At 37.5% G+C, this 27,629-nt stretch overlaps 3 protein-coding genes across 5 annotated transcripts in view; 2 read left to right on the forward strand and 1 right to left on the reverse strand.

The window, feature by feature from the left end:
• Nucleotides 1-2,107: 2,107 nt before the first annotated feature.
• On the forward strand, nucleotides 2,108-15,921 carry LOC112052504 (sequestosome-1). Of its 2 annotated transcripts, none has more exons than XM_024091615.2 (8): nucleotides 2,108-2,353; nucleotides 3,734-3,916; nucleotides 4,338-4,487; nucleotides 5,373-5,548; nucleotides 6,182-6,866; nucleotides 7,111-7,239; nucleotides 12,055-12,219; nucleotides 14,234-15,921. In XM_024091615.2, exons 2-8 carry the CDS (start codon nucleotides 3,742-3,744, stop codon nucleotides 14,377-14,379), a joined length of 1,626 nt encoding a protein of 541 aa, XP_023947383.2. In that variant the 5' UTR covers nucleotides 2,108-2,353; nucleotides 3,734-3,741; the 3' UTR covers nucleotides 14,380-15,921. The 2 variants fall into 2 exon arrangements, with proteins under 2 accessions (XP_023947383.2, XP_023947382.2); XM_024091614.2 differs by having other exon boundaries at nucleotides 2,109-2,353; nucleotides 12,040-12,219.
• A 422-nt stretch (nucleotides 15,922-16,343) lies between these two features.
• On the forward strand, nucleotides 16,344-24,072 carry LOC112052512 (probable hydroxyacid-oxoacid transhydrogenase, mitochondrial). The gene is made up of 8 exons (XM_024091626.2): nucleotides 16,344-16,673; nucleotides 17,284-17,362; nucleotides 18,487-18,695; nucleotides 19,581-19,777; nucleotides 20,852-21,165; nucleotides 21,573-21,754; nucleotides 22,388-22,658; nucleotides 23,897-24,072. The coding sequence occupies exons 1-8, from the start codon at nucleotides 16,621-16,623 to the stop codon at nucleotides 23,978-23,980; spliced, it is 1,389 nt and encodes a 462-aa protein (XP_023947394.2). The 5' UTR covers nucleotides 16,344-16,620; the 3' UTR covers nucleotides 23,981-24,072.
• A 664-nt stretch (nucleotides 24,073-24,736) lies between these two features.
• The window catches only part of LOC112052511 (uncharacterized), a 74,230-nt gene continuing 71,337 nt past the window's right edge, over nucleotides 24,737-27,629 (reverse strand). For both annotated transcript variants that reach the window (XM_024091624.2, XM_024091625.2), the window contains exon 3: nucleotides 24,737-27,527. In XM_024091624.2, coding sequence (XP_023947392.1) covers nucleotides 24,959-27,514 — 2,556 coding nt within the window. In that variant the 5' untranslated portion in view covers nucleotides 27,515-27,527 and the 3' untranslated portion in view covers nucleotides 24,737-24,958. The remainder of the gene's footprint in view (nucleotides 27,528-27,629) is intronic.

The following is a 27,629-nucleotide window of genomic DNA, read 5'->3' on the forward strand; positions in this document are numbered from 1 at the left end:
ACGATATTATTTTTCGCTTTTTAGAGTAATGCACCTTTGAAGACAGTTAAATTTTTTGTGAAAATGATTGTATATTCTGTATACTCGTAGACTTGCGCTTAACTACAATCATGCCTGGTGGAAAGCAATGATGAGGTCTAGGTTGGAGCGCGCTTGTCTAGAAAATGCCTATTCACTCTTGCATTGTAGGTGCACAAATCACAAGTGTTAAGAAACAGAAACCGGAAGGGCATTCCACCAGTGCAATGCATTTCATAGATGCAAAAATGTACCTACTGCTTAGTGCTTACCATAAGAACTCAATACAAACCTATACTAATTACACCACAGAATGGACAAGGATTTTTCCAATTTTTACTTTTTTGCATACCCTAGTCAAAAACCTTAAGGACACCACTGCATTCCACATCTTCGCTGTTCTTAATATGCCAATTTACACGGTATCTTGTTGTTCTGTGGTATATAGAATGGGGATGGAGGGATTTGATTGAAAAGTTCCTGTGCGCACTCTTTGAAAGTATACCGGTAAAAAACCGAAAGATGAAGACTAAGTGTTCATTTACGAGTAGGTACGTTCAGTCGACTGCAGTCGCTGACTGACGTCTCGGCGGCAGTCAACTGCAGTCGACGACCGCTGTCTACTGCCGGCGAGACGTCGCCGACTGCCGTCCACTGTTGTCGAGACGTCGCCGTCTGCAGTCGTCGGTAGCAGTTGCCGCTCGTGTAAATGAACCCTTAGCAGATTCGTTCCAGTCAGAGTTCATCACCGAAGATACTTCCATGTAGGTTAGGTAGCTCAGAGGTAAGGTAGGGGTAGGCTAAGAGTAGGGTCGGTGTAGGATAGGGGTTAGAGTAAGGTTGGAGTATGGTAGGGGTAGGGTAGCAGTAGGATAGGCTAGGGGTGGTAGGGTTGGAGTAGGGAAAGGTAGGGAAGTCAAAGCGAAGCTTGACTGGAGCCGCTAATAATCCCATAAATCTTTAGATCCATCAAACTATATGCCACACTATGATATAGACGAATAAAAAGAAATCTTCTCCACTTTAAGTACATGTAAGTGAAGAAAATATTTTCTAAGATTTTATTTTACAACTTTGTACAAAGAATGTACCACGAAACACGAATGTACCTACGAGTCGGTACAAGGTACCTACATATTTTATTGCGACCTTTGACACCTATAATGCGACTTTTAAATTATATGTTAGGCGAAGATAATAAATATGGAACTAATAAACTCACTGTGTGGCAACACCACATTCATATTTTAAGAGAAGATAATAAATATGGAACTAATAAACTCACTGTGTGGCAACACCACATTCACTGTAGATAAAGTGCGACACAAAAGAGTAGAAAATAATGAGGATTCCCCAAATTTCGGGAATTTCTACTCCGTTGAAAATGGTGTGGGAAATGGATATTTGCGAGAATATTTTAATACTATATTAGCGTCTACACTTTATTTATATTTGCATCTTGACTATTTAACGTTAACGTACACGCGAATTTCTAAGGAATTGAAACAGCTGTTTCAATTCCATATAAATTCGCGTTTACTAGCATACGCCGTTATCTTTATCGATTTTTCCAGGATCTCTTTGTTGCTTTAGAACATCTTCTATAGTTTAGTAACAGTTCCAATAAAATCAAATCCATTTATCTGTTCCAGAGATTAGCCCGGACAAACATTTAAATTTTATTTATATGCTAAAAAGGCATATTACTGATCAGCGCAGATACCTATACCAAATTATGAGTGTAAAATAAGAATGGAACGCAAAGATTTCGACCATACTCTGGGGTGACCAATCGAAAATCAGGCGCAGTACCGTCTACGGTTGACTAGGATTAACATTTAGGCGCTCTTTAAGATTTGGCGCCTGGAGCGATTGCTCCGTTCGCCGTATGGCCGGCCCTGTTACTGATTATATAAATACAAAACTAGCCTTGTTTAAATATGTATTTTGTAGAAAAATAAATAAATAAACAAATGAATAATTTGTGGGGAATTATGAATATAGGTGATGGCAATGTAATATGTCACTGTCAAGTGACATTTTGTATTTCTATGTCAATTGACTTGTCATTGTCAATGACTGTCTAAATTGGTGTTTATTTTTCTTATAAAACTGGCAGTGTCATGTAAATGAAATTATTTCACCATAATATTTCAATGTTTCTACTTCTAGCATAACTTCTACAACATTCGGCGCCGGTCGGCAAGTGATGATTCATTTTGTTTTCAAACAGTATAAAACGTTGAACGCTGCGCAATAACAACATTCGTGTGAAAACTTTACGTGTTGAGTGTTGAGTGCGCATTTTAGTATCAAAAGAAATTCGTTTTAACAGGTAAATATAACATTGTTTTCGTTTTATAAAGTATTATTCTTTATTCTTGAATAAAAATTACATTATTCGGGTATTAAATAATTAAACTTTGTCCATGTATTATATTCAATTGTAGGACATGTATTATTATGAAACTGCAAACATACTGCAAACCTATTTCTGCATTACAAAATGGCCTCCATTCTCCAAGAAAACATAATATTCTCTTTTTTCATATTTGTAGTGTATAAAGTAGCTTTTGCCCATGTCTATTTAAATTCTGCATTTTGTTTATTAAATTTTGTGTTCTTGCTACTATTAGAACTAAAGTTTTCCTCGCTTTTAAATGCATGATGCATAATACTTTGATTGGCAACAACAAAACTGAAATTTTAATTGTGTGTAACTCTTTCAGAGATAACTAGAATTTACTTAATCAGATTTTTATAGGTTTGCAGTGTATATTTGAACTCTCACTGCATTATCTGATGTAATGATAATTATTAAGTCTATGGATATTAATAGGCAAATATAGAAGGGTAGCATTGTAGCAAGTTATCTTGTCTGTTATAAAGATTCACCTGCAATTAAATGAAACTGGTGGAGGTGGTCTATATTGGAATCAAAGGATAAATCACATTAATATTATATCAATTCTTTTTTTCTTTCTTATTTCAAAAGGGAAATTGCATAAGTTTTTATAATAAACTACCACATGAAGCCACTGGCATGTCTCTCGAAAAATTCAAAATGTTTATTAAATGCAAGCTTTTAGGATAGTTTTATTATAGTGTTAATGATTATAATAAATGATAAAAAAGCTTGGTGTTAAACTGCACTATACAACTGTGCGTACTTAGTTTTAGCTAAGTTTATAAAACAGTGGTAAAAAAAAATAAACCTTGGCTTGGTTTGTTGTGGGTTCTTCTTGGACCAAGGTGCGTTTGGAACCCTTGTAACTTTAATTTTTTGGCTATAATTACCACCATTAGTTTAAATTAAATTATGACATAACTTGTCCTTTCAAAATTTCTTGTAAACTAAGCATAATAGAAATAAATGAATTTTGATTTTTTTAAAGGCGAAAGTTTCGCCTTGGGTGTATGTTTGTTTCTCCTTTACACTGCAGCAATTGAAGTAATTTGGCTGTAATTTAGGATGGAAATAGATTTTATTCTGGGTTGACACATAGGATTTTTCATCCTGGAAAAGGCCATGGTTTCCATGGGATTGTGAAGATCTAAATTCCACATGGATTTAGTGGCAGGCGTCCGCTAGTAGTCCATAAAACTCGAAATTTATAATGTAAACTCGAAAATTATAATGATGAAATTTGTCTGCTGTTTACAACACAACAAGAATTTTATCATTTACTATATATTAAATTTTCTTTTTCACTAGCAATCAAGATGAGTTATCAGATAGATTATAAAGTATATTTGAATAGTCCTGACACTGGGAAGCAGGAAATACGAAGATTTTTTGTTGAAGACAATTTCCATTTAAGCTATCATTATTTGAATTCCAAGCTTCAAGACATCTTCCCGATCCTAAAGAAAAAGAATTATACCATAACTTGGAAAGGTAAGGATTATTTATTATCTTTTAAATGGTTGTATGATGTAAAATTTATTGATATATTTACAAGCAACACAAAATATTGATAAATGTGAATTATTTACAATGTCTTTGTTTGTGTCTGTGTGTTTCTGTACAGGTTGGTTTTGCAATATTACATATTATTAATTCAAACTTGAAATCAGACAGAGTGACTGTTTCCCGTCTATTGCACAAAACTCATTGTAATTTAAAAAACATACCATTTTTTTCTGGATTTTTTTTACTTTTTTATACATTTTTTTACTTGAAAAAAGAAAAAAAAACACTCGTATTGTATATTTATTTGGTGTGCACTCTAAATCCAAAGATGCACATGCAAATGAAAAGCTTACTTCTTAGTTTATACCCCTAATTTGGTTTTATTTTCTCGTTTTCACAACTATAGATGAAGAAAATGACGAAGTAGTGATTTCTTCAGATCAAGAACTGTTGATTGCTCTGCAGAGCATGGCTTCCAGTGGTCCTAAAAAGCTGTACATCCACTGTGATAAAGATAAGGAGCCACAGGTGGATGTGGTGTTTAATCTTGCTAAAGGTAGGCCAATATACCTAATCAGTTTCAGATTGTTACTATAGCTTGGCAAGTTTGTTGATGACACTCATGATATGCGGGTGACAGGGGGAAAGATTGCGCAAGGAAGTGAGATGCATCAGTCGTGGGTTTTTCATCGCTACACGCCCCCCGGCCCGCGCGGATCATGGGGAATGTTACGAACAAATTTGCCAAGCTATACATTGAATTTCAAAACTGCTGTATTACTCAGCAGTTGTTGCATATAAAGGAAATATCTGATAGTGTTAGGAGTATGTAGTGTGTGCTAAGTCTCTTCTCAGAAAATAGTTAGTGTTTTTTTTTAATCTTAATTTTATACTTATGATTGTGATTTGAAGTGAACTGCTGAGTAACTATAGATAGACTAATTGTTTTTGTAAGGTATATATAAAATTAAAAACATAGATAATGAGATAAATTACACAAAAATAATACCATCCACATACAGGGATATCTGTATAACTGTCTGGTTATTCAAGATTTTGTTATTTAGCAAACCTGCCAATATAATTTACATTTATAAAAATTAATTTTGAATATGTTCCTAAGTGCAAATCTCAAGAACGGCTGAACCAATTTCGCTAACTAATCCTTTTTTTAGAATATTGCTTGAAGTATGAGAAGTGTTCTTTTAGACACTTAAAAGTTAATTTGAACTTGAATACCATACTATAAAGTTCAATTGCTAATGGAAATGTTCCGGGAAGACAAAACTGTTGTGTGACATTAGGGTAGGGCTACCGTAGTAGTAGGGTAGCATAGGGTTGGGTAAGGGTAGGGAAGACATGCAGATAAGTCAAAGCAAAGCTTGACCGGGTTCCCTAGTTATTATTTAAAGTGTCCTCTTAAAATAAGTGTTTATTTCAGAGGAAAGTGATGGTTTAATTCACCTGGGGGTGGTTTGTGATGGGTGCGATGGCCCTGTGGTGGGTTTCCGTTACAAGTGCACTTCATGCGAAGATTATGACTTGTGCTCCAGTTGTGAGGCAGCTGGACAGCATGCAGAGCACTGCATGGTGCGCATTCCGGTGCCTAACTTATCGGTGAGTACCATAATTAAACTGGATATATGGCATATACATGTATTTCTTTTTTAACTGAATTTTTGATAGCACAGGATGTTGATATAGGATATATGAGGGATTAGGATTAACAATAATGTCTACAATGATCGGTTATAATGGTCTAAGTAGGTTGAAGTGTAAAATACAAAGTAATATTTTGACTACAAATTTTATGTATTATGAAAGTGGTACAAAGTCAAATTATGTGACTTGTATAAATGGCTTCTTGTTATAGTGACTGTTGGACATAGCACCCAAAATAATATGCCTCCTTGTTATTATAAACGATTTGTACTGTATTTTTATTTACTAAACTAGTGAAACATCTGCCAAAATTTATCTATGTAGGTCTGAAGACTATTTGAAACTAAGCCTTGAGATACATTTGCTTATCAATTTATTAATAATACTACCAGACTATATTTTGTCCTACTTGTCTAGAAATTATTTTCTTATCAGATTTGATATCAATAAATTCATAATCCTAAAAAATTAAAAAAATAATAATAAATTCAAAGTAGTTTGGGATAATTACATGACATTATGTACAAATTTACAGACTAATTAAAAAAAATTAAATATAAATTCTTAATTGCTACATTGTTCCTACAGTCTACCGTCATAAGGAACGCCATTAAGCGCTACCGTCACTTCCTAAAAACGGTGACCCCAGCCGAAGAGCACTGCAAGAGAACGCGTCGCGATAGAATCAATTCAGAAAGGAAACGTCGCGACCACGGCTCGCATCACCACCGCCACCACAGCGGCGACGGTGACCACGGCCACCAGCGCCCACGAACTAGCTGGCTAGAGACATTCGCCAGCTACATGAACGAGTTCGCCAATCTGGCCGGCGATGTGAACATTGACCCTGAATCAAGAAAGCAGGAAACTGCGAACAAAACTAACGAAACACAAGCTCCCAATGAAGCTGCAAAAGAAGCTGAGCCTACTCAAAGCCAGAGGTCCGAATGTCCATTTTTCATGGAAAATATAGACGTACAAAACATTCAGAAACTATTGAACATGTATGTCGGTGGTTTGAATACGTCCACACCGAAGCCGTCCACTTCTAATGCTTCTGATAAGCCAAACGATAATGTGAATAATGACGTCACACCACCTGGACCTGCTAATAGTGATCAAGATGTGGAGATGTCTGAAGTAGGTTCGAAGGGTTCAGAGGTTGATGGGGAGAGCGTAACATCCGAGGCGTCATCAACCAAAACAGTGGAATCCCAAAAGGAAGAGTCTCCTGAAAAAGTTGACGATTGGACTGTCATTAACAAAGAGAATGGTAGGTACTTCAATTTTCTAATTTGCGAGCATTACCAAATTTATTTTAATAAAATTAATAATTGATAAAAAAATTGAGTTTGTTTTTAACCTATTTCTTTAATATTACATTTTATCTTATCAAATACAGCTGTCTATTTCATGATATATTACAATGTTTTTTAAATAATATCTTCTGTGACTGATTCTTGCAAATTTCAATATGGGACGTTTACAGAATTATTGATTTTTATTTTTTATTTTAGACCTTATGGACGCTTGCCTGAAGCCAACTGGACCTCCAATCGGCTTTAATCTACCAGAAGAATTTCAGGAACGCGTGACCATATCCAAGGGGCAAAACCTCTACCCGACTCTGAATGCTGGTACAGCCGGTAAGTTTATAGTACCTATTATAGTCTTAAGAGGCTGTGCTAGCCAGATCTTCTTTTAACTTTTGGTTTTATGTAGAAGGTCCGAGACTCTTGATCAATATATGAAGCGCAATTGTATAAAAATTTTCTTCATCCCAAAACAACCATGGATCAAACATATATGTTTGTCAAAATCTATAAAATAATTAATGAAGTCCATTTTGGGCATTTTAAATAAGTGTTTACTTATATTAATTATATCTACATACCTATAACATTCATTATATTATATTGTTCCGGTATATAATTTTCTTTCCAGTCTAATGGTTTCTGACGCAACTGTTGAAAATTTTAATGTTAATAAAATGAATAATTATTCTATCCTTTATTCCTCAACAAATACATCTTTAAAAATAAACCTACTTTTAGAAATAAATTAAAAGATTTTCTTCTATATTCCACAGCATCAGTCTGTCTCTTTGTTCGCGAAAACTGAACTGACTAAAAACTACTGAACGGATTTACATGCGGCTTTCACTAATCTATCTATCTATCTATACTATAATAAAAGAGTAGAAATCGAGTGTCTGTACTTTGCCCAAATTTAACTAAAAACAAGTTAGGGCGATTAGAAATGAGCAATAGAATACAAAAATATTTTTTTTAATTTTCTTGTCTGTCTGTCTGTCTGTCCTTCTGTCTGTATGTTCGCGCTATTCTCTGGTTCTACTGAACGGATTTTGATGTGGTTTTCACAAATAGATTAAGCAAAGTTCAGGGCAACATATAGGCTTTGTTTCATTAAGATCAAACAGATAGAAAAAAAGTTATCTTGAAAAAACCGAATTGCTCAAATTGATTCGCAGGCGTTATTTGGAGAAACGAGTTTTTCACTAAAACTGTGTAAAATCGATATTGAGGCACATATTCTATACTCAACTGACCAATTTGTTTGTTTATTTGGTTGAACGCGCCAAGCTAATCATAGGAACTACTTGAAAGTTCAGGTTCAAATTGGATAATTCTTTTTGTGTTTAAATAGTCACATTATCTGCTTTTTATCGTAAAATGGTATGCAAGTTTTATTATCTATTCTATTTTTTTATCTATTCTATACTATATTGTATTCTTCTATATCTATACTATAATAAAAGAGTAGAAATCGAGTGTCTGTACTTTGCCCAAATTTAACTAAAATCAAGTTAGGGCGATTAGAAATAAGCAATAGAATACAAATTTATTTTTTTAATTTTCTTGTCTGTCTGTCTGTCTGTCCTTCTGTCTGTATGTTCGCGCTATTCTCTGGCTCTACTGAACGGATTTTGATGCGGTTTTCACAAATATATTAAGCAAAGTTCAGGGAAAGGGCTACTTATTAGATTGACCTAAAAGGAGTTCTTTCATTTTGGGCCTTTATGAAAGTGCCGGCCAACAAACAAAAATAGCACGATTTTGGCGCAATAGCTAATCTATACTTCTGTCAAATTCTGTACATAGATGATATTTTAAAATTTTTTATTAGAGGGCATTATACAATCGATACAAAATATTTATTTCGATTTCTTGTCTGTCTGTCTGTCCGTATTTTTTGTTGATCGGGCATCACGCTGAAACTACTGAATGAATTCAAATGAAACTTAGCACGGTATGAGAATACGGAGCAGGATAAAGTATACTTTTTATAACGAAAGTAAAATCTGAAGGCGGTGAAATAGGGCTTTAAAGTTTGTATGAAAAGTCCTCCTTTTTTCCTGGTCGCGCGCACTTTATTATAGACCGGCCTTCGGCCGGGAGCTTATGATATGGCCTCCGACCGTGGTTACGCCTGGGTATTTTACCCAAGCACAAAAAACAAAACGGTATTATAGCCCGGCCTTCGGCCGGGAGTTTATGATACGGCCTTCGACTGTGACTACAGCTGGGTATTTTACCCAAGCAAAAAAGAAGCGCGGCCTTCGGCCGGGGGTTTATGATATGGTCACTGATCGTGGCTACGGCTGGGCATTTTACCGATGCACAAAAAAAGCAACGCGGGGCCTTCGGCCGCGCACTTTACTGTGCACCGGCCTTCGGTTGGGGGTTTGTGATGTGGCCTCTGATCGTGGCTACGGCTGGGCATTTTACCGATGCACAAAAAACGGAACGCACGGCCTTCGGCCGCGCACTTTATTGTACACCGGCCTTCGGCCGGGGGTTTGTGTTGTGGCCTCTGATTGTGACTACGGCTGGGTATTTTACCCAAGCACAAAAAACGGAACGCGTGGCCTTCGGCCGCGCACTTTACTGTGCACCGGCCTTCGGCCGGGGGTTTGTGATGTGGCCTCTGATCGTGGCTACGGCTGGGCATTTTACCGATGCACAAAAAACGGAACGCACGGCCTTCGGCCGCGCACTTTATTGTACACCGGCTTTCGGCCGGGGGTTTGTGTTGTGGCCTCTGATTGTGACTACGGCTGGGTATTTTACCCAAGCACAAAAAACGGAACGCGCGGCCTTCGGCCGCGCAGTTTATTGTACACCGGCCTTCGGCCGGGGGTTTGTGATATGGCCTCTGATTGTGGCTACGGCTGGGTATTTTACCCAAGCACAAAAAACGGAATGCGCGGCCTTCGGCCGCGCACTTTGTTGTACACCGGCCTTCGGCCGGGGGTTTGTGATATGGCCTCTGATTGTGGCTACGGCTGGGTATTTTACCCAAGCACAAAAAACGGAACGCGCGGCCTTCGGCCGCGCACTTTACTCTGCACCGGCCTTCGGCCGGGGGTTTGTGATGTGGCCTCTGATCGTGGCTACGGCTGGGCATTTTACCGATGCACAAAAAACCGAACGCGCGGCCTTCGGCCGCGCACTTTATTATACACCGGCCTTCGGCCGGGGGTTTGTGTTATGGCCTCTGATTGTGACTACGGCTGGGTATTTTACCCAAGCACAAAAAACGGAACGCGCGGCCTTCGGCCGGGGGTTTGTGATGTGGTCTCTGATCGTGGCCTTCGGCCGCGCACTTTATTGTACACCGGCCTTCGACCGGGGGTTTGTGATATGGCCTCTGATTGTGACTACGGCTGGGTATTTTACCCAAGCACAAAAAACGGAACGCGCGGCCTTCGGCCGCGCACTTTACTGTTCACCGGCCTTCGGCCGGGGGTTTGTGATGTGGTCTCTGATCGTGGCTACGTCTGGGCATTTTACCGATGCACAAAAAACGGAACGCGCGGCCTTCGGCCACGCACTGTTTTGTAGCCCGGCCTCGGCCCGGAGTTTGTGATAGAGCCTCCGACCGTGGCTAAGGTTGGGCATTTTACCCAAGCACAAAAAACGGAACGCGCGACCTTCGGCCGGGGGTTTGTAATATGGCCTCTGATCGTGGCTACGGCTGGGCATTTACCGATGCACAAAAATCTTCGGCCGGGGGCTTATGATGGGACTACCGACCGTGGCTATGGCTGGGCATTTTACCCAAGCGAAAAAAACGCGCGACCTTCGGCCGGGCACTTTATTCTACACCGGCCTTCGGCCGGGGTTTTGTAATAGGGCCTCCGACCGTGGCTAAGGCTGGGCATTTTACCCAAGCAAAAAAACGCGCACTTTATTGTATAGGGGTTATGATTTTGTATTTTTCATATATAAAAAATTGAAAATGTAAATAGAAGGGGCGAAGGGTTCGAAAATGTACATCGAATTTCACGCGGACGAAGTCGCGGGCATCTGCTAGTAGATAGAATAATTTCTGAGAACAGTTTAGGTATACAATTAATCAAGGTTTTGTGTAAATTGATTGAAATATGACGACAATTTTACGACGATAATTTTTAAAGGGCTCGGAGTTCGCAGTTCTCTGCTAGTTATAAATAAGTAGTATTTCAGTTAAATGTAGTTTTGTTTGACAGGACAAGATTTCATAATATTTTTTAATTTTGCATATAAAATGGTGACTTTAGGTTTGGTGACTCATCTTTTTATTATGCCGATTCATTAATATGTAAGCAAAAGGGAAGTTTAAATAACTGGTTCATACGTTTCATAATGTAGGGAAATTGCTTTTGCAAGCTGTTGATTACCTTGGTTTTTAATTTGTTGTTTTGTATAAATAAAGTAATGAAGTACACATTTATTTTAAACCAACCGAAAAACATCTACATACTTCTGTATAAGTTATGTATGTTTGCCCGCAATTTTCTCAAAAACTGCTGATCCGATTTTCATGAGGGTTTTTTTTGTTATTTTAGTCTGTCGTGTTTTTGAAGAAGGGCTTTTAATTTTAATTATGTTCCAGAAACTTTTCAGCAAATACTTTGCTTATTTATTTTGTCTGATAAATGATATTATGTCCCAGGAAATTGTGACTTAATTTTCTTAGTAGGCAGTTGAAATCAGCTAAGAACATTTAAAATGGAAAATTAAATCCATTTCAGTTCTTTAGCGACTATTGATCCTCTTCATACTGGTTTAGCCGTTAAAGCAAATTACTATGTAAATAACAAAATAAACTTGATTCTGTATGAAACTTGAAATAGATGTCAAAAATGTAGATATATACCTAATTTGTTTGGATATTTTAACACGCACGGATCCTCCGTGCGTGTTAAAATATCCAAAATATTGAGATTTCGAAAACAGTTTTTTTTTTTAAGAAAGAGTTTGAACATCTCTTTTTTGTGTGACAAATGATTTCGTCATTTAAGTAAATTATTAATTATCAACTAATTTTTTATGTTGTATTCCACACACAGAAATGTTTTAACTTTTACGCCAAGATAAATTAATCATTCATCACATTGTAAATGTCAGCTTCATTATCATTAATTAAATTTTAATATTTAGTGTTGAATCCCAAAGAGCCCGAACGTCCAACTGTGTCTGAGCCGCCCAAGCCGGCTGAAGGTCCAGCTCAAAGCCAGGCCGCGGCTCAAAGCCAGGCTTCTGCTCAAGCCCAGGCTTCAGCCAACAACGCTGCGCCACCAACGGCACCACCACCCACCCCACAGGCAAAACCCCATCCATGTAAGTAACTATACCTTTCACCTCCAACAGCCTCCGTAACGCAGTGATTTACAAGATGGAGGTCCTGCGTTCGATCCCCGGCTGGGCGGATTGAGGTTTTCTTAATTGGTTCAGGTCTGGCTGTTGGGAGGCTTCGGCCGTGGTTAGTTACCACCCTACCGGCAAAGACATACCGCTAAGCGATTTAGCTTTACGGTGCAATATCGTGTAGAAACCGAAAAGGGTGTGGGTCCTCCTAAAAGTTAAGCCGCTTGCATCTTAGATTACATCATCACTTACCATCAGGTGAGATTGTAAAGAATAATAAAAATAAAATCTAGGTACTTGTTGTAATTGACATGTTTATACCAAAACTATCAATTTATTTTAATGGCAAGATAGCATGGAGGTCAAACCTGTAGCAGCAGAAACTGATCAACTATATCAAATTCAGCTTTCAATTGAAATTTTTATTTTTGTTTTTTGGAGTATCCAGTACAATCCAATTTTGTTTTTTTTTTTTAAAGAGCAACTGTTGATTTTCTTGCCGGTTACTTCTCAGCAGAATCAGCCTTCCGAACAGGTGGTAGAATCTTTACAAACAGTCAACTGACATGTCAAAAGTGCTTGTAAACTGAGCCTACTTGAAATAAATGATTTTTAATTTGATTGATTTGACCAGTAAAAATTATATATACAGATAGTCCACAGTTGAATAAGTGTCAACCAGTGTACCACGTCCCACGGTTTTTTTTATTAGGTACAAAGAAAAATTGCGATATTTTATTTAAATGACCATTAGATAGTCTTGTAAAACTTATTAGGAATGGGTACTACATTAGTCCATCGGGCGGGTATAGACCTTGTGACCAGATTAACGCAGTAAACAGGCTTTATTATGCAGTAAAGTGAAATATCTAGAACAACATCGCCAACATTAGCGATAGCCTATCATGAGTGGCTATTGTTTTATCTGTTATGAGTCAATTGTCTTTGTGACTCACTTTAATCAATATTTATAACGAACGATTGTATACAAGAAAGTAGGTAATAGAACTTTACGAGTTTTGGAATATCTATAAACATTTAAACGTTTTGTTTTTGGGGTGTTCAGTACAATCCATTTTTTTTTTAAAGAGCAACTGTTGAACATAAACATTTAATTAAGGGCATATATGCGGTTGCTTGATTAGTTCAGGCATTGGAGGCTTAACACCAATGCCTAAGGTTGATAGGCGCAGGGTAGTGAGTATGTTAACGTATACTAGTATGTCATCATCATCTTTTTCAACCCATATTCGGCTCACTGCTGATCACGAGTTTCCTCAGAATGACAGAGGTGTGGCCAATAGTCCAACACGCTGGCCCAATGCGGATTGACAGACTCACACACGTAGAGAATATATTTAATTAGCATGTACCAACTGCAATGTGTATAATAAAAATAATATCCTTCCGATTGAAATTTCGGCCACGACGATTTATCTCATGGTTATCTCATGTTGAGATTAGCTATATACGCAGGATACATTGTAGTGCAGAAGTGTGTAAAGCAATTTAAGGATTTTTTTTGTTTCATGCGTCTCTGTCTACTGTATAATGTATCTTTTTACAATATTACATGACATTGACAGCTTACATCGGATATAAATTCAATTCCAGTTAATTTTTGACGTGACAACGTCTTATAATTCGATAGAGCCTGCACACTCGAATAAAGATGATGTCATGCGTCGTTCCCTCGCTCTAGGGTTGCCAACTATTTTTACAAGAAATTAATTATATTCTGGTATTGGTATTGGCTATTTTAAACACTTACTGTATTGTCTATGTTTAATTTGTAGACAAGGGAGCGAAACAAAAAATAAATTTTTATTTAATTAATGCTGGTTCCAAAAGTTCTGAAAATTGTTTTTTAAGCAACAATTTGTGTCTTTTATCCGTAAAAAATTCTATCAATCCGCTTGTAAATTATGAATTTTATAGGCCCATTTCGTGACATGTTCTTTGCTAAATGTGATGATATTTTTTCCAGTGGCTCACATCAACTCTTCGCTGAACCAGATGCTGGCCATGGGCTTCACCAACGAAGGTGGATGGCTCACTCAGCTCCTTGAGAGCAAGAACGGGAACATTGCTGCTGTACTGGATCTTCTCACTCCAGTCAACCCCAGGAAGTAGGATGATGACGATATATACAATATGTAGATGTAGTATCTACGACTATATAATTATAGATTGGCAAGTTTTTTAATGACACTCCCATGATATGCGGGTGACGGGGGCGAAATCGTGCGCGCGGGGGATTGCTACCCCCAGCCCTCTCAGACCATCGGGAGTGTTACGAGTGAATTTGCCAAGCTATATCTACTATCTACTCTTATCTATGGATAAATAAATATATAGAATTTGTGTTTTAGAATTATAATGAAAGATTACTAATTGATTATGGGCCTATTATAGACTTTATTTTATCTATTAAAAAAATAATAACCTTAAGAAATAGCTCATTGGACCCACCCAGCATTATAATTATACGGAGTGCTAAGGGTATACGCTCACTATATCGACTCCTGAATGTCTCTCTCGCGGTCTGCGGGCCTATTATGTATCTCGGTGTTCCATTCAATGAATGACATCTTTTTTCATAACACGGTTATTTCACCGAAATGACCTTGGTTGCGCCATTTCACGCCAAGTGGCAGTGATTTTTTGTTTCTACGATCGTCTAACATGATTATTTCAACGAATATACCGTAAATATCAGTTTTTCGTTAAAATAAAGTTACTACTTGCTACTTTTTCTACTGTCTAATAGCTACGTAAAATAGATAATTATGACATTTCGTTGAAAACACAATGTTAGACGATTGCGAAAACGAAAATGCGATGAAAAACGACGTAGTGATTGATTATTTGAATGGTACACTGATATACATAATAACCCTGCTGACAACGAGTGAACCACCCGTGGCTTGCTAGCTTTGCGTTGCTCATGCGTAGGTGGTCTGGCTAGGTGAGTAATGGATCCAATGAGCTATGATCTTTATTCGTAATGTAAGACCTAAAGGGTGTATAATATGATTCTTTATTTTATTTCTATTAAAAATATAACCAGCTGCTATAATTACTTGTCTACAATTTATATAAATATGTTTTTTTCTCATTTATGTATGTTATAAAATGTTGATTATATTTGCTGACATTACTCTCATATAATAATATTATAAATGTTTTTTTTTTTTATAAATTTTTAAGTGTTTTGTATTAATAATATTTTATCCAATCTAAACAAGATTTAAGGCCAGTACAACATTTTTTATTGTAAACCTGATTACTCATAGTATGATATATATATATATACCTACTATATTTATGCAGCTTTGATTCATGTAGTACAAAATCATTAGGTATGTAATACTGAAAAATGTATCAACATTTAGTAATAATAATAATTCGTCCTTGCCAATTACTCTTTGGAACATTCCTTATCTCTATTAACATCCTCTTAAGTGATTTATTATTATATTCCTTTATTTATATTTTTCCTAAACTAATGCAAATCCATTCGGAGTTTGAGATAAATAAAAATTATAAATGCTGGTAAATTATGTGATTTCGGTGTGATATACGGATTGTGATAAGCTACATATTGGATATAGCTGATGTATTATGTAACCAATTATAATCTACTAAAATAAAGGTTTCAGGGTTAAAATATAACTTGTGTTTTATTTTCAGTAAACTTACGTATATTTTATTACTATATGAATATGTTTAATTCATCAAAAATAATTAAAAAATAACACAAAGTGGCGGGTCTCATTTAGATAACTTGGAATAACTGGATACTTTTTGTGCCGAAGTGAAATATTAGATTTTGAAAGAACCTTTCACCCAAATGTATCTGGAAGTGGAATGTGTGTGGTCTATTACTCTATTATAGATTCCATATATTTACGAGTCAGTACAAGTTATCTGCACATCACATCAAGTTCGTTACAAACTGAGTGACTGAGTGTTGACTTGATTATGTGTAGCTGGCGTTATACGTCCAATTGTCCAACTCCGTAGATCGTAGACGGAGAAATCCATGCCAATAGCAAGTGTCAATGTCAGTTTGTCAAACTGACAGCTTTCACATCCATCCATTTCAACTTCAAGATTTTTGGCATGTTTGATAACAATAATTGTTTTTATAACTTATCAGTAAATAATTTGCCGCGATGTGTATAAAATGAAGTTGAAGAATATAGTATCAGTGGCACGGCTATTTTTATCTCTTTTATAGTATAAACAGTTTTGTAGGTTGTGTTTTATTGTAGGGGCAATTTATAGTATTGTATGTAATATTTCAAACTTAATAGCTATTGAAGTTTTTCCAATTACTAAAGTAAATTTACAACAATATAATATTTTAAAATGGTTTCTCGGAAAAGAGTTTTTGACTTGTTAAGGACTATTAATATTGCTTCGTAAGTATCTTAGTACATTACTTTTCACCTATTTGATAAGGGATCTATAATAAGACAATGATCTTGCACAGAGAGTTATACATTACGAATTCAATATAAATAAGCAGGCCTATAATGATGTACCTAGATGAATAAATAATTTTAGTTTTTAATCTTTGCTTAATTTCTATTCTTTACTTACCCTACACCTTGATCATAAGCCGTAAAGTTTTATCTCTGCCACATGATAAACCAGGCATCATATGGTAAATCCATAGTATCCTAAGAGATTCGTCTCTCTTGATAAAATTGTAAATAATAATCATATTAAAACAAACTGACTAGCAGTTAAAACTATTCAATATAATTCATAGTTTAATCATTATTTAAATAATGCTGCTCTAATAGGATCTTACCGAATTAGGCTAGGCAGGGAGAACAACACAAGTGGTGGAGTGGAGTGTTAATAAATTGTCAAGGAATTCCTTAACCCTACATCCTGTGGTCACAAATTCAGGACTCTGCTCAGAGTTTTCTCTACCACACAATGGACCCGGCACCCGCACAGTGAATCCATAAAATGTTAAGATATTCGTCTCTCTCTCTCATTTAACTGTATTTTTTATTTCAGTTGCCAATGTCCAGCACATGGCCACAGAGGTAACTTTCATGTTACTAATACAGCAATATCCAAGGATTATGCCTTTGAGGTAATAAATATGTATAGTTTTTTTATTTAGGGTAAAGCCCTCAATCTTGAGACGAGAGAAAAATACCAACCAATAGCTGAGGATCAAACATGTTGATTTGTCTTTCATACTATTACAAAGAAAGAGTTAGATGTTTTCAATTCTGCTGCTATTGGTCGCCATTTCTCTTCCTCTATGTTTCGAGATATGTGGTGGTGATATATACTAACCACCCCTATAAGCAGTGGTTCATAGTGGTGGTTAGTCTATCATTTGCCAATAACCTGCTTTATAAGTGAATAAATATGGCAATATTAAATATTAGCAAATAATATATTGCACATGTGTCTCAGATATTTTATATGTACTGACATTTTATTGAAAGAAAGAAAGAAAGAAAATAAGTTTATTCACTTTTTAGTGTCACAAACAGTACATCCTATCTTAGATATTATATGACTGTCTGTGACACCAAACAGAAAGGGTTTACAGCTCAGCATTAGCCGTTCATCGCTGGAAAGCAATGGGCAGCGCTGATTTTCAGCTGAGACCCGGTTGACGTCACAGTCAGTTATAATTACAAACTAAACAACTAATAAAAATACTTTATTGGTAGTAATTGTTTTGTTTTTAGTATATTTTCAATGTTAGTTTTGATAACTTTAAATTAAATATTATAAATATCACACGAAGTATGTTGCAACTTGACTTGATTATGTGTAGCTTTGACGGCCTCCGTGGCGCAGTGGTATGCGCGGTGGATTTACAAAAACGGAGGTCCTGGGTTCGATCCCCGGCTGGGCAGATTAAGATTTTCTTAATTTGTCCAGGTCTGGCTGGTGGGAGGCTTTGGCCGTGGCTAGTTACCACCCTACCAACAAAGACGTATCGCCAAGCGATTTAGCGTTCCGGTACGATGCCGTGTAGAAACCGAAAAGGGTGTGGATTTTCATCCTCCTCCTAACAAGTTAGCCCGCTTCCATCTTAGACTGCATCATCACTTACCATCAGGTGAGATTGTAGTCAAGGGCTAACTTGTAAAAAAAAAAAAAAGCTGGCGCTATAAGTTCAATAGTCTAAGCCACTGTAGACACGGAGAAACACATGCCAATAGCAATGTTAAATAAATATTATAAAATTTTCAGATAAAATCCACAACAGTGAGATACGGCCTCGGAGTCACAAAGGAACTTGGACAAGATCTGGTCAACCTGGGTACCAAAAATGTGTGTGTGATGACCGATGCCAACTTAGTCTCCCTGAAGCCCATGAAAGCTGTGTTGGACTCGCTGACAAGAAATGGTGTCAACTACAAAGTGTATGACAGAGTTAAAGTAGAACCTACTGATTCTAGGTTGGTATAATTATCTGTTAATTTTACTAAATATATTATTTATATACTCAGAGGCACAATTATCCGCCGACTTTAATATACTCATCATATTCAAGTAGGCAGATAATTGTGCCTCTAAATATAAAAACAAAGTTTTATGAAATATTTAAAGCCAGTTTTACCACCTTGTGATAAGTGTTAGTCTAAACATAATATTTGACACTTTAAAGACAAAACTTGTATAAAAAAATAAGATATTATAAGGTGGTCCAACCGGCCCTTAGTATATTTAAAGCACTGCACGTATAACAAGAAGTTCAGTTTGTCTGCCTCCTTTTAGCATTGTGCAAATAAAATTACAAACATTACAAAGGACGCTGAACACAAAACTCAGACTGAACTCTTTCTGTCTACGTATGCTCTTACAAAGAGTAAATTAAATTTATAAATGACTAGCGGACGCCCCCGACTTTGTCCGCCTGAAAATTGATGTAAACTTTTAACCCTTAGTATACCCCTTTAATTTATATTCTCGCATGTTTATATGTACAAAAAATTATCAAGTAGGCTTAGTTTGCAAGCACTTTCGCAATGACAGGTTTGATCTGCTGATTGTCGCCGCCGGCAACAAACTCAACAGTTGCTCTATAAAAAAAATCATACATTATTATAATTTACAATTGTTAAAATTAGAATTTCTTTTACTTTTAAGACCTTAAAGATAAAGATCCTTCATCTTTATCTTTAAGGAATTCATCAAATTGTATACTTAGTAACCTCGATTTAATGTTTTTCTTAACACATTGCTTAAATTTTTTGCAATGGTAGGGCCAAGATTTTGTTGAAGACCATGTTATAAAATTGTACACCCAAACCTGCTTAAGATTTATATTAGGTTATTTCCAGTTTCAAGGACGCCATCGCATTCGCCAAGGAGGGTCAGTTCGACGGGTTCGTGGCCGTGGGCGGCGGGTCCGTTATGGACACGTGCAAGGCAGCGAACCTTTACTCCTGCGACCCGCGGGCGGAGTTCCTGGACTACGTCAACCAGCCGGTGGGCAAGGGGAAGCCTGTCACTGTGCCTTTGAATCCCTTGATTGCCAGTATGTCTATATTTACTTCTTTTATAAAAAATGCTAGCTGATACCCGTGATGCCTTTGTGAATCTAGGATTTTACTATTCCACAGGAACTCTATCGTTTCATCATCATCATTATCAACCCATATTCGGCTCACTGCTGAGCTAGAGTCTCCTCTCAGAATGAGATGGGTTAGGCCAATAGACCACCACGCTGGCCCAACACGGATTGGCAGACTTCACATACGCAGAGAATTAAGAAAATTCTCTGGTATGCAGGGTTCCTCACGATGTTTCCCTTCATTGTTCTCGTTTGTCAATATTAATAGTAGTGACGTGTTAGGCCAAACGTGGACATTGGTCTCGTCACTTTTTGCGAGGTTTCTATTGTTTCCCAGGCAAAAAATAGATAATAAATTGAATGTAATTTTTGCCAACTACGATTTGAACACCTTCAAATCAAGAGTGAATACGCATCTTCCAGACAAGGGCGCTCCAAATTATATTATCTTATCTTATCTGATATTAGGTGTGATTATGGACAAGCGCAAGCCTATCTTTCATAGTAAAAAACAAATCAAGTTGCAGCAATCAATTGATCAGGAAGATTACGGAAACAAACTCAAATTAAAATAGATTTCTAGACTTGGTTTTTATCTAAAATAGGATTTTCTTAATTTCGTAGCCATACCAGACCGCATAGCTATAGCTAACTAAACCTAAACGAATTTAAAATCAACAGTTTTAAAATATTACCTGACACCAACTTTGTGGATTAACCATATCAATTTCCTTAGTACGCACGCTATGACACTTCGCGTAATAGGCGTCCAAGACCACGTCTTCACTCTTGTCGTTCCCGCCAACCGATCGGCACCCCTCTCTAACTCCCCACTCTTTACGAAAACAAGTCGCGACACGGACGACGCGACGTCATATCCGTCTCAGACTACTACAATAGTTTATTTAGTAAAAAAAACTATGCTAAAAACTAACTACCTCAATATTCGTTTTAGTTGCCGCCACTGGTCGTGGTCGTGGGCATCTAGTGCCTGTAATGCTGAACTTGTCTGAAATCGAACCTCAATATTCGTTTCAGTCCCAACAACAAGCGGCACGGGAAGCGAAACAACAGGACTGAGTATATTTGATTTCGAAGAAATCCGCGCAAAGACCGGCATATCGCACGGATCTCTGCGCCCCACGCTGGCTCTCATAGACCCATTGCACACGCTCTCAGTTCCACGGAACGTTGCCATATTTTCCGGATTCGACGTATTCTGTCACGCCCTGGAGAGTTTTACGGCTATTCCGTATACGGAAAGGGGGCCGGCGCCGGAAAATCCGAAACTGCGGCCGGTCTATCAAGGCAGCAATCCTATATCAGATGTATGGGCACGATTTTGTTTGCAGGTATGAAACGCTAGATAATATATAAACAAAAAATTATAAATACATTTAATTTAATATTATTATTTATTAAATACATATGAATATAAATGAATTTATTATATTATACATACTAGAGTGGATGCTCGAAAATTCCACTTCGTGGAAATCGTTTTATGGCATTCATATCATATTGGCTATTTAACACCTTAGCCAAGGAAATGATTTTAGTAAACGTTTTGTTGTTGTAAAAAGTATGTATGCTTCTTTAAAGTCCTTTGTATCTCTATACTTACTAAAATTATTAAAGTTCATTGGCCCTGAAATTATTTTTTTCTTTATTTCCTTTCGAAGTAGTCGTATATTCATTGTTATTTCCGGTTGCCGAAAAAACAATTAGTACTCTATAAAAATTATGTTCTTAATCGCAGACCCTTCGCAAATATTTTTCCCGTTCCGTGCATAACCCGGACGACATCGAGGCGCGGTCGAGCATGCACCTGGCGGCCACCATGGCGGGCGTCGGCATCGGCAACGCGGGCGTGCATCTGTGCCACGGCCTGGCCTACCCCATCGCCGGCAACGTGAAGGACTACATCCCGGACGACTATGGGTAAGTTATAAACATCATATATAGTGGTCATCGGCAACGTAAAGAAGTATGAGTTTTATGTGTCATATACAGCGGGTGTGGGCATCGGCAACGCGGATTTTCTGATTTATAGCCAAGCGAATTAGCTATTTGTTTAACCACTGTTAAGGTACTAATTAATCGTCATCGCCACCATCCACTGTAGACTCAGGCATCTCTCATTCTAGGAGGGGATATGGAGACACCATGAGACTCCACCACAATGCTTTAATGTCGCCCGGTTCCTATGTCATCAACCTCTGTATCACGCGGGCGATAACTAAGTTATATTATTCACTTTACATACTCCTTAGGCCGTGAATGGAAGGCCGTGATAACCCAGTGAATACCTTTACCTCCGATTCCGGGCCATGTACCTCGAACTTTTGAAACTCTTGAATAGAACCATACCAGAGAATATTCTTAATTCTCGCGTGTGTGAAGTCTGCCAATCCGCATTGGCCCAGCGTGGTGGACTAATGGCCTAACTAGAGGAGACTCGATCTCAGAAGGCAGGAATGCAAAAAAGTATGAAGTACTCGTAGTTCTTGACACTCGCACTAGAAAGACCTATTTTGTTTGTAGTAAATAAATTGTTTATTATGTATCTCACAGCACCGACCCAATAATACCCCACGGGCTAGCGGTATCCATAACAGCCCCAGCAGTGTTCCGTTTCACGGGCAACAGCGATCCTGACAAGCATCTCGAAGCAGCACAACTTTTGGGCGAAGACATCGCTGCGAAGAAACGAAGCGACGCCGGCAATGTACTGGCTGAAGTCATATTAAAGTATATGGATCTTTTGGGTATTGAGAACGGGTTGGATGCCTTGGGGTATACTGCTGACGACATACCCGCTTTGGTGAAAGGAGCATTGCCACAGGTATTTGACTTCGTCTTATTATTATTTTTATTGCTATTTAATGGCTATGTAGTTAGTCTGCACGCCGTAGAAGTAGGTGCGAGAGGATTACCAGCAAAAAGTCTCTATAACTTGCTTAAAGACCTTGGCCTCTAGAAGTGGAGCTAGTTCTATATTAGAACGAGTATCCAAACTGCTCTAATAGGATCTTACCAAATTTGGCTAGGCAGGGAGAACAACACGAGCAGGTCACGTCAAGGAATTCCTTAACCCTACATCCTGTAGTCACAAGTTCAGGACTCTGCTCGGAGTTTTTCTCTCTACGACGCGATGGACCCGGCACCCGCACGGTGAATCCATCAATCCAATGCTAAGATATTCGTCTCTCTATATTAACGGCCTGTATAGCCCAGTGGACCTCTGCCTCCGATTCCGGAGGATGTGGGTTCAAATCCGGTCCGGGGTGTGCACCTCCAATTTTTCAATTGTGTGCTTTTTAAGAAATTAAATATCACGTGTCTCAAAGGGAGAAGAAAACATCGTGAGGGAATCTGCATACCAGAGAATTTTCTTAATTCTCTTTTTATTATAAAAGGTCAATGCATATAGCCTAACCTATAGGACCTTGTCATCCGGAACCACAGGCTAACATCTGGACCAACGAAGCAGTAAAGTTTCTACATCTTGTTAAATTATTATTATTGCAGTTTATTCCTTAGAAAACGAACTTTGTCGAACGTCCTTGAAGTCGGTTCCATTTAGTTAAAAGATTATCTTCTTTGTAGCCAAAATTTTCTCTGGTATTTAAAGTAGGTATATCATATAAGCCGAGTCAGCGGGAATAAAAACACAACTGCCCTTTTCACCAGAATTATCGCATATAATCTATTGTATTTATAATACATAAGAATAATCAATGATGTAGTATGAATACATGGGTATTTATGCACTTTTACATATAATTATTGACTTTTTCCTCACACCGATCTCTCTTTTGTCCTCTCTGTACCATATATCCTTTCCCTCCAACTCGTCGACCGACTACGTCACTCTCTCTGCCCTGATTGGTCAATGTTTCTCTGGGTCGACGCTATTGGCTGATTACAGTAAACTTACGTCTATCACATTTAAATAGTTGAAAGAGAATAGCTTAATTAATTTATCTACTTCCAAATTTACGGAGTATCGACTGTGGGATTTGTGGCCATCTTTAACAGAACCTAACAATCATTTGGTTGTGTTTATTTGGTTTTTTACAGCATCGGCTGTTACAATTGACGCCAGTACCACAATCTGAAGAAGACTTATCCAAACTATTAGAGAATTCGTTGACCATATATTAAGTGAATTGTGATCATAATATTAAAATAAGATGAAATTGTTATATATTTTTGTTACCAATTTATTCACTGTTATCAATAAAACAATATAACAATTTGTTGTTTTAATTTTATTAATTTTAAGTACATAAAATAATACCTATAAACTAATTTGTATATATAATTATGTATATCTTACATTAATTTGTTGTAATTTGACTTCCATTTGTTACAATTTCTATAATTATAAAACAAGCGCTAGGTTCAAAGAATGGGTCGCGACTTTGTTCAGAATGCGAATCGCAAGGCACTTCATGCTCAATTTGTTACGATATTATGTAGCATTGACTATAGTACGAGATCCGGTATAAGAAATGTATACCCTCATCTGTTATTTAACTGGAATAAGCAATAAATGATATAAAATATTTACAGTGACACATTGCACATTGCCTAGTTTAATTTGGGCCGGATAGTATTAAAGTATTGTTTATTTTTTAATTTATACAAAATCCTTCCCTCATTGGTTACTTAATTAGAAAAATCATACACTAGCCACCATTATACCACTATAATGGAATATATCCAAAAAATTTAAAGAGTAAAGGTTGCCTGCTTTTCACACTGCCACTGTGGGTTTTCCAGATATAAACAGTTAAGTAATGTTATTTATATACCCTCATCACTTATTGGGTCTGTCTAATATGTCAAATGAAAGCTTATTTTATGCTTAATTTTAAAACTATATTGGGTCGCCTCTGATCTAGTTCATGGTTTCTCAGATTTTGTATGAGAAATGTTTTTAACAAGGCAACCAATTTGCATGTGTAACCAAACATTATCTATCATTTATTTCTTATCACTAATGAATAACAGATGAGGGTATATTTCTAATGCCGGATCTTAGACCACTAGCGCTTACATCTATCACTTGCTGCTTATATAAACGTTAACGCAGTTGTTAATTTAGTGTTTACAACTATTTAATTTCTACTGCTGGACTCACACCGCCTCCGGCACGATGTTGCTGTGGTGGAAGGGACTGCTCTCGTAAGACATGTTGGATGCCTTCACAGTGACGCTATGTAGAGGGGCGTAGCGGTTGAGTTTGGGCGTGGCCGGACTCGTCAGGTCCTCAGAAAGCTGTTGGTACACTAATCCACAGTCCTTCTTTGTACGACCGGGCTGGCTCATGGCAGCGATTATGGCACTGTTGTATCTCACTTGCTTGTTCCTCCTACTGCACACCATCATCATAACTTTAGCGATTACGATTAGAAGTAGCAGGGCGCCCAAAATGGCAATCAACATTGGCCACAGGTAATCGTAATGGCCGTGTTCAGCTTTTCCTTCCTGTGCCTGCACGTACACTTCAGGCTCGAGGTCGTCATACATGTGATCGTTCTCTAATAGCTTGATGTCAATCTTAACTTTTTCTTTCGGGTCAGTTGCTGCAGTAGGTTTAGGCTCCAAAGAATTCTTTGGCGGTTTTTCGATCAGTTTCACTTTGAGATCTACGTTGTCATCTTCATCGTATTCTTCTCCTGATTCGTCTTTGTCTTCATCCTCGTCATCATCTTCGTCGTCGTCAATGTCATCAGCTGTCTCATCATCATAATCCTTTTCGTTGTCCTTAGTATCGTCAGCTATTTTGCCATCATCAAGCGTATCCTTCAAATCGAAGTTTCCTTCGGCGTCTTTGTCGATTCTTTCCCAAATTTCCTCATCTGACACGGTTGGAAGAGGTTCAATATTATGTTTCATAGCAGTACCGCATGTTATTTGCGAAAGGAACTCCCAGCTGTATGAGCCGTCATCTTCCTTCGTATCTTTGCCTAGGTTGGCAATAATGGCAGAGTTTTCTTTTGGCGATACTTTACGCTTACTCAACCAAGTCATAAGATTCTCAAATTCACGGCTGCATGTTAATGGATTGTTGCTAATATCGAGAGATCTCAGTTTGTTAAGGGTGTCTAATTCCGTTTGTTTGATTTCGGTGATGCGATTATATGAAACGTTTAGGAAACTCAGATTGTTTAACAGCGTAGTCGGTTGGGTCTTTTCTACTTTCCAAAGAGCTGTTAAATCCCCATGACTCATATCCAGCACTGAGAGCACTGGGGTGTGTACGAATACTTCGGCAGTCAGAACTTTCAACGGATTTCCTTGGAGGTATAATTTTCCTAGATCCTTGTTATTCGCAAAGGTTTGAGCTTCTAATGTTGTTAACATATTGTATGACAGGTTAATTTCAACCAGTTTGGGACTTCGCGAAAATACATGCTTATTTATGGATTTTATTTTGTTTCCAGACAAGTTAATTTGAGATAGTGCAGTAAACGTTTTGAGTGAGTCGTCGTAGACTTCTTCAAGACCACAGTTAGAAGCGTCGAATAAATATATGTTAAACTGTTCAGCGGAGCAGTTGAATCCTTCCATAGGTAAATGCTTTAGTTTTGGATTGTTAGATATTTTGAAGATGTCCAATTCAATATTTTCCTTGATAAGAGCACTTGAAATGAAGTCCAAATCATTGTATGATAGATCTAAATAGTTTAGTTCAACTAATTTGTGGAAGGCCTGATTATGAATTTTCTCAATACTGTTACCGCTTAGGTTCAGATTTGCAATGTAGGTCATTCCATTAAACATAGACGGTCCTACGAATTTAATGTTTGTCTGTCCTGCATTCAAAGTAAGAAGATCTGGAATTTGTATTCCGTATACTGAGTCAATCGGATTTCTTTGGATGTGGAGCGTAGCGAGCTCAGTATTTTCTGTGAAAATGTCGTCAGGTAATGATTTGATATTGTTATCGCTTAAGTCTATTTCTTCTAAATCAAGAAGAGTCTTAAACGTATCGGCCTCCATTTCAGACAAATTGTTTCCGGCTAAATTCAAATACATAAGGCCGGGCATATTTTTTATTGTATTGGCAGCGATGTATTTCATATCACAGTATGAAATATCAAGCTCCTGCACTGAAGAAGCATTTAAGAAGTAATCCGGTGATCCAGGTGCGGGGAATTTCAATGGGTTATTTGAAAGAGTCAGCAGGAGCAACTTTTTATTGCTAGCGAAGGTTTCTGGGTGCAAGCTTTTTAGTTTGTTGTTAGACAAATTAACAGCGTACAGTTCATGCAGTCCGTGGAAGGCGTTAGATCCGACCGAGGTGATCGTGCTGTTTACGATCTTGATAGTTGCAACTTTGTCGAGGCCCAGCTTTTTGAAAATAAAATCTTCGAGTTCAACGGGGATGACAGAGTTCTCAATTACAAGGTCTGTGATATCGTCCCCAAACTTCTGTGTGATGAGTTCTAACCGCGTGCATTTAGCCATCCGGTAGCCTTGCGATACAGCGCACAGACAATCTCTGGGACATGGTTTGTCTTCATTGAACAGTACTTCCTGATCGTCTGTGTCGTATTCTTCATCGTATTGACTGAGGAAGTTGTCGGAGTCTTTGCTATCTTTCTTGACAGTCTTGTTGACGGACTCGCAGAATGCAAGCGCACACACTGCCAGGAGCAGTATTAACTCCCGGGACTTCGCCCCCATTTCGTAGCGAACTCTGAAACGAAAAAATGTTCAGCTTAATATTTTTGCGAAAATAACAGTCATGGTGTTAACATCAATCAGTTTGATAAAACTGAGGCGATTCGAGGAATACAAA

Source organism: Bicyclus anynana, chromosome 1 (genome assembly GCF_947172395.1).
Source record: "Bicyclus anynana chromosome 1, ilBicAnyn1.1, whole genome shotgun sequence".
In the NCBI taxonomy this organism is placed as follows: Eukaryota; Metazoa; Arthropoda; class Insecta; order Lepidoptera; family Nymphalidae; genus Bicyclus; species Bicyclus anynana.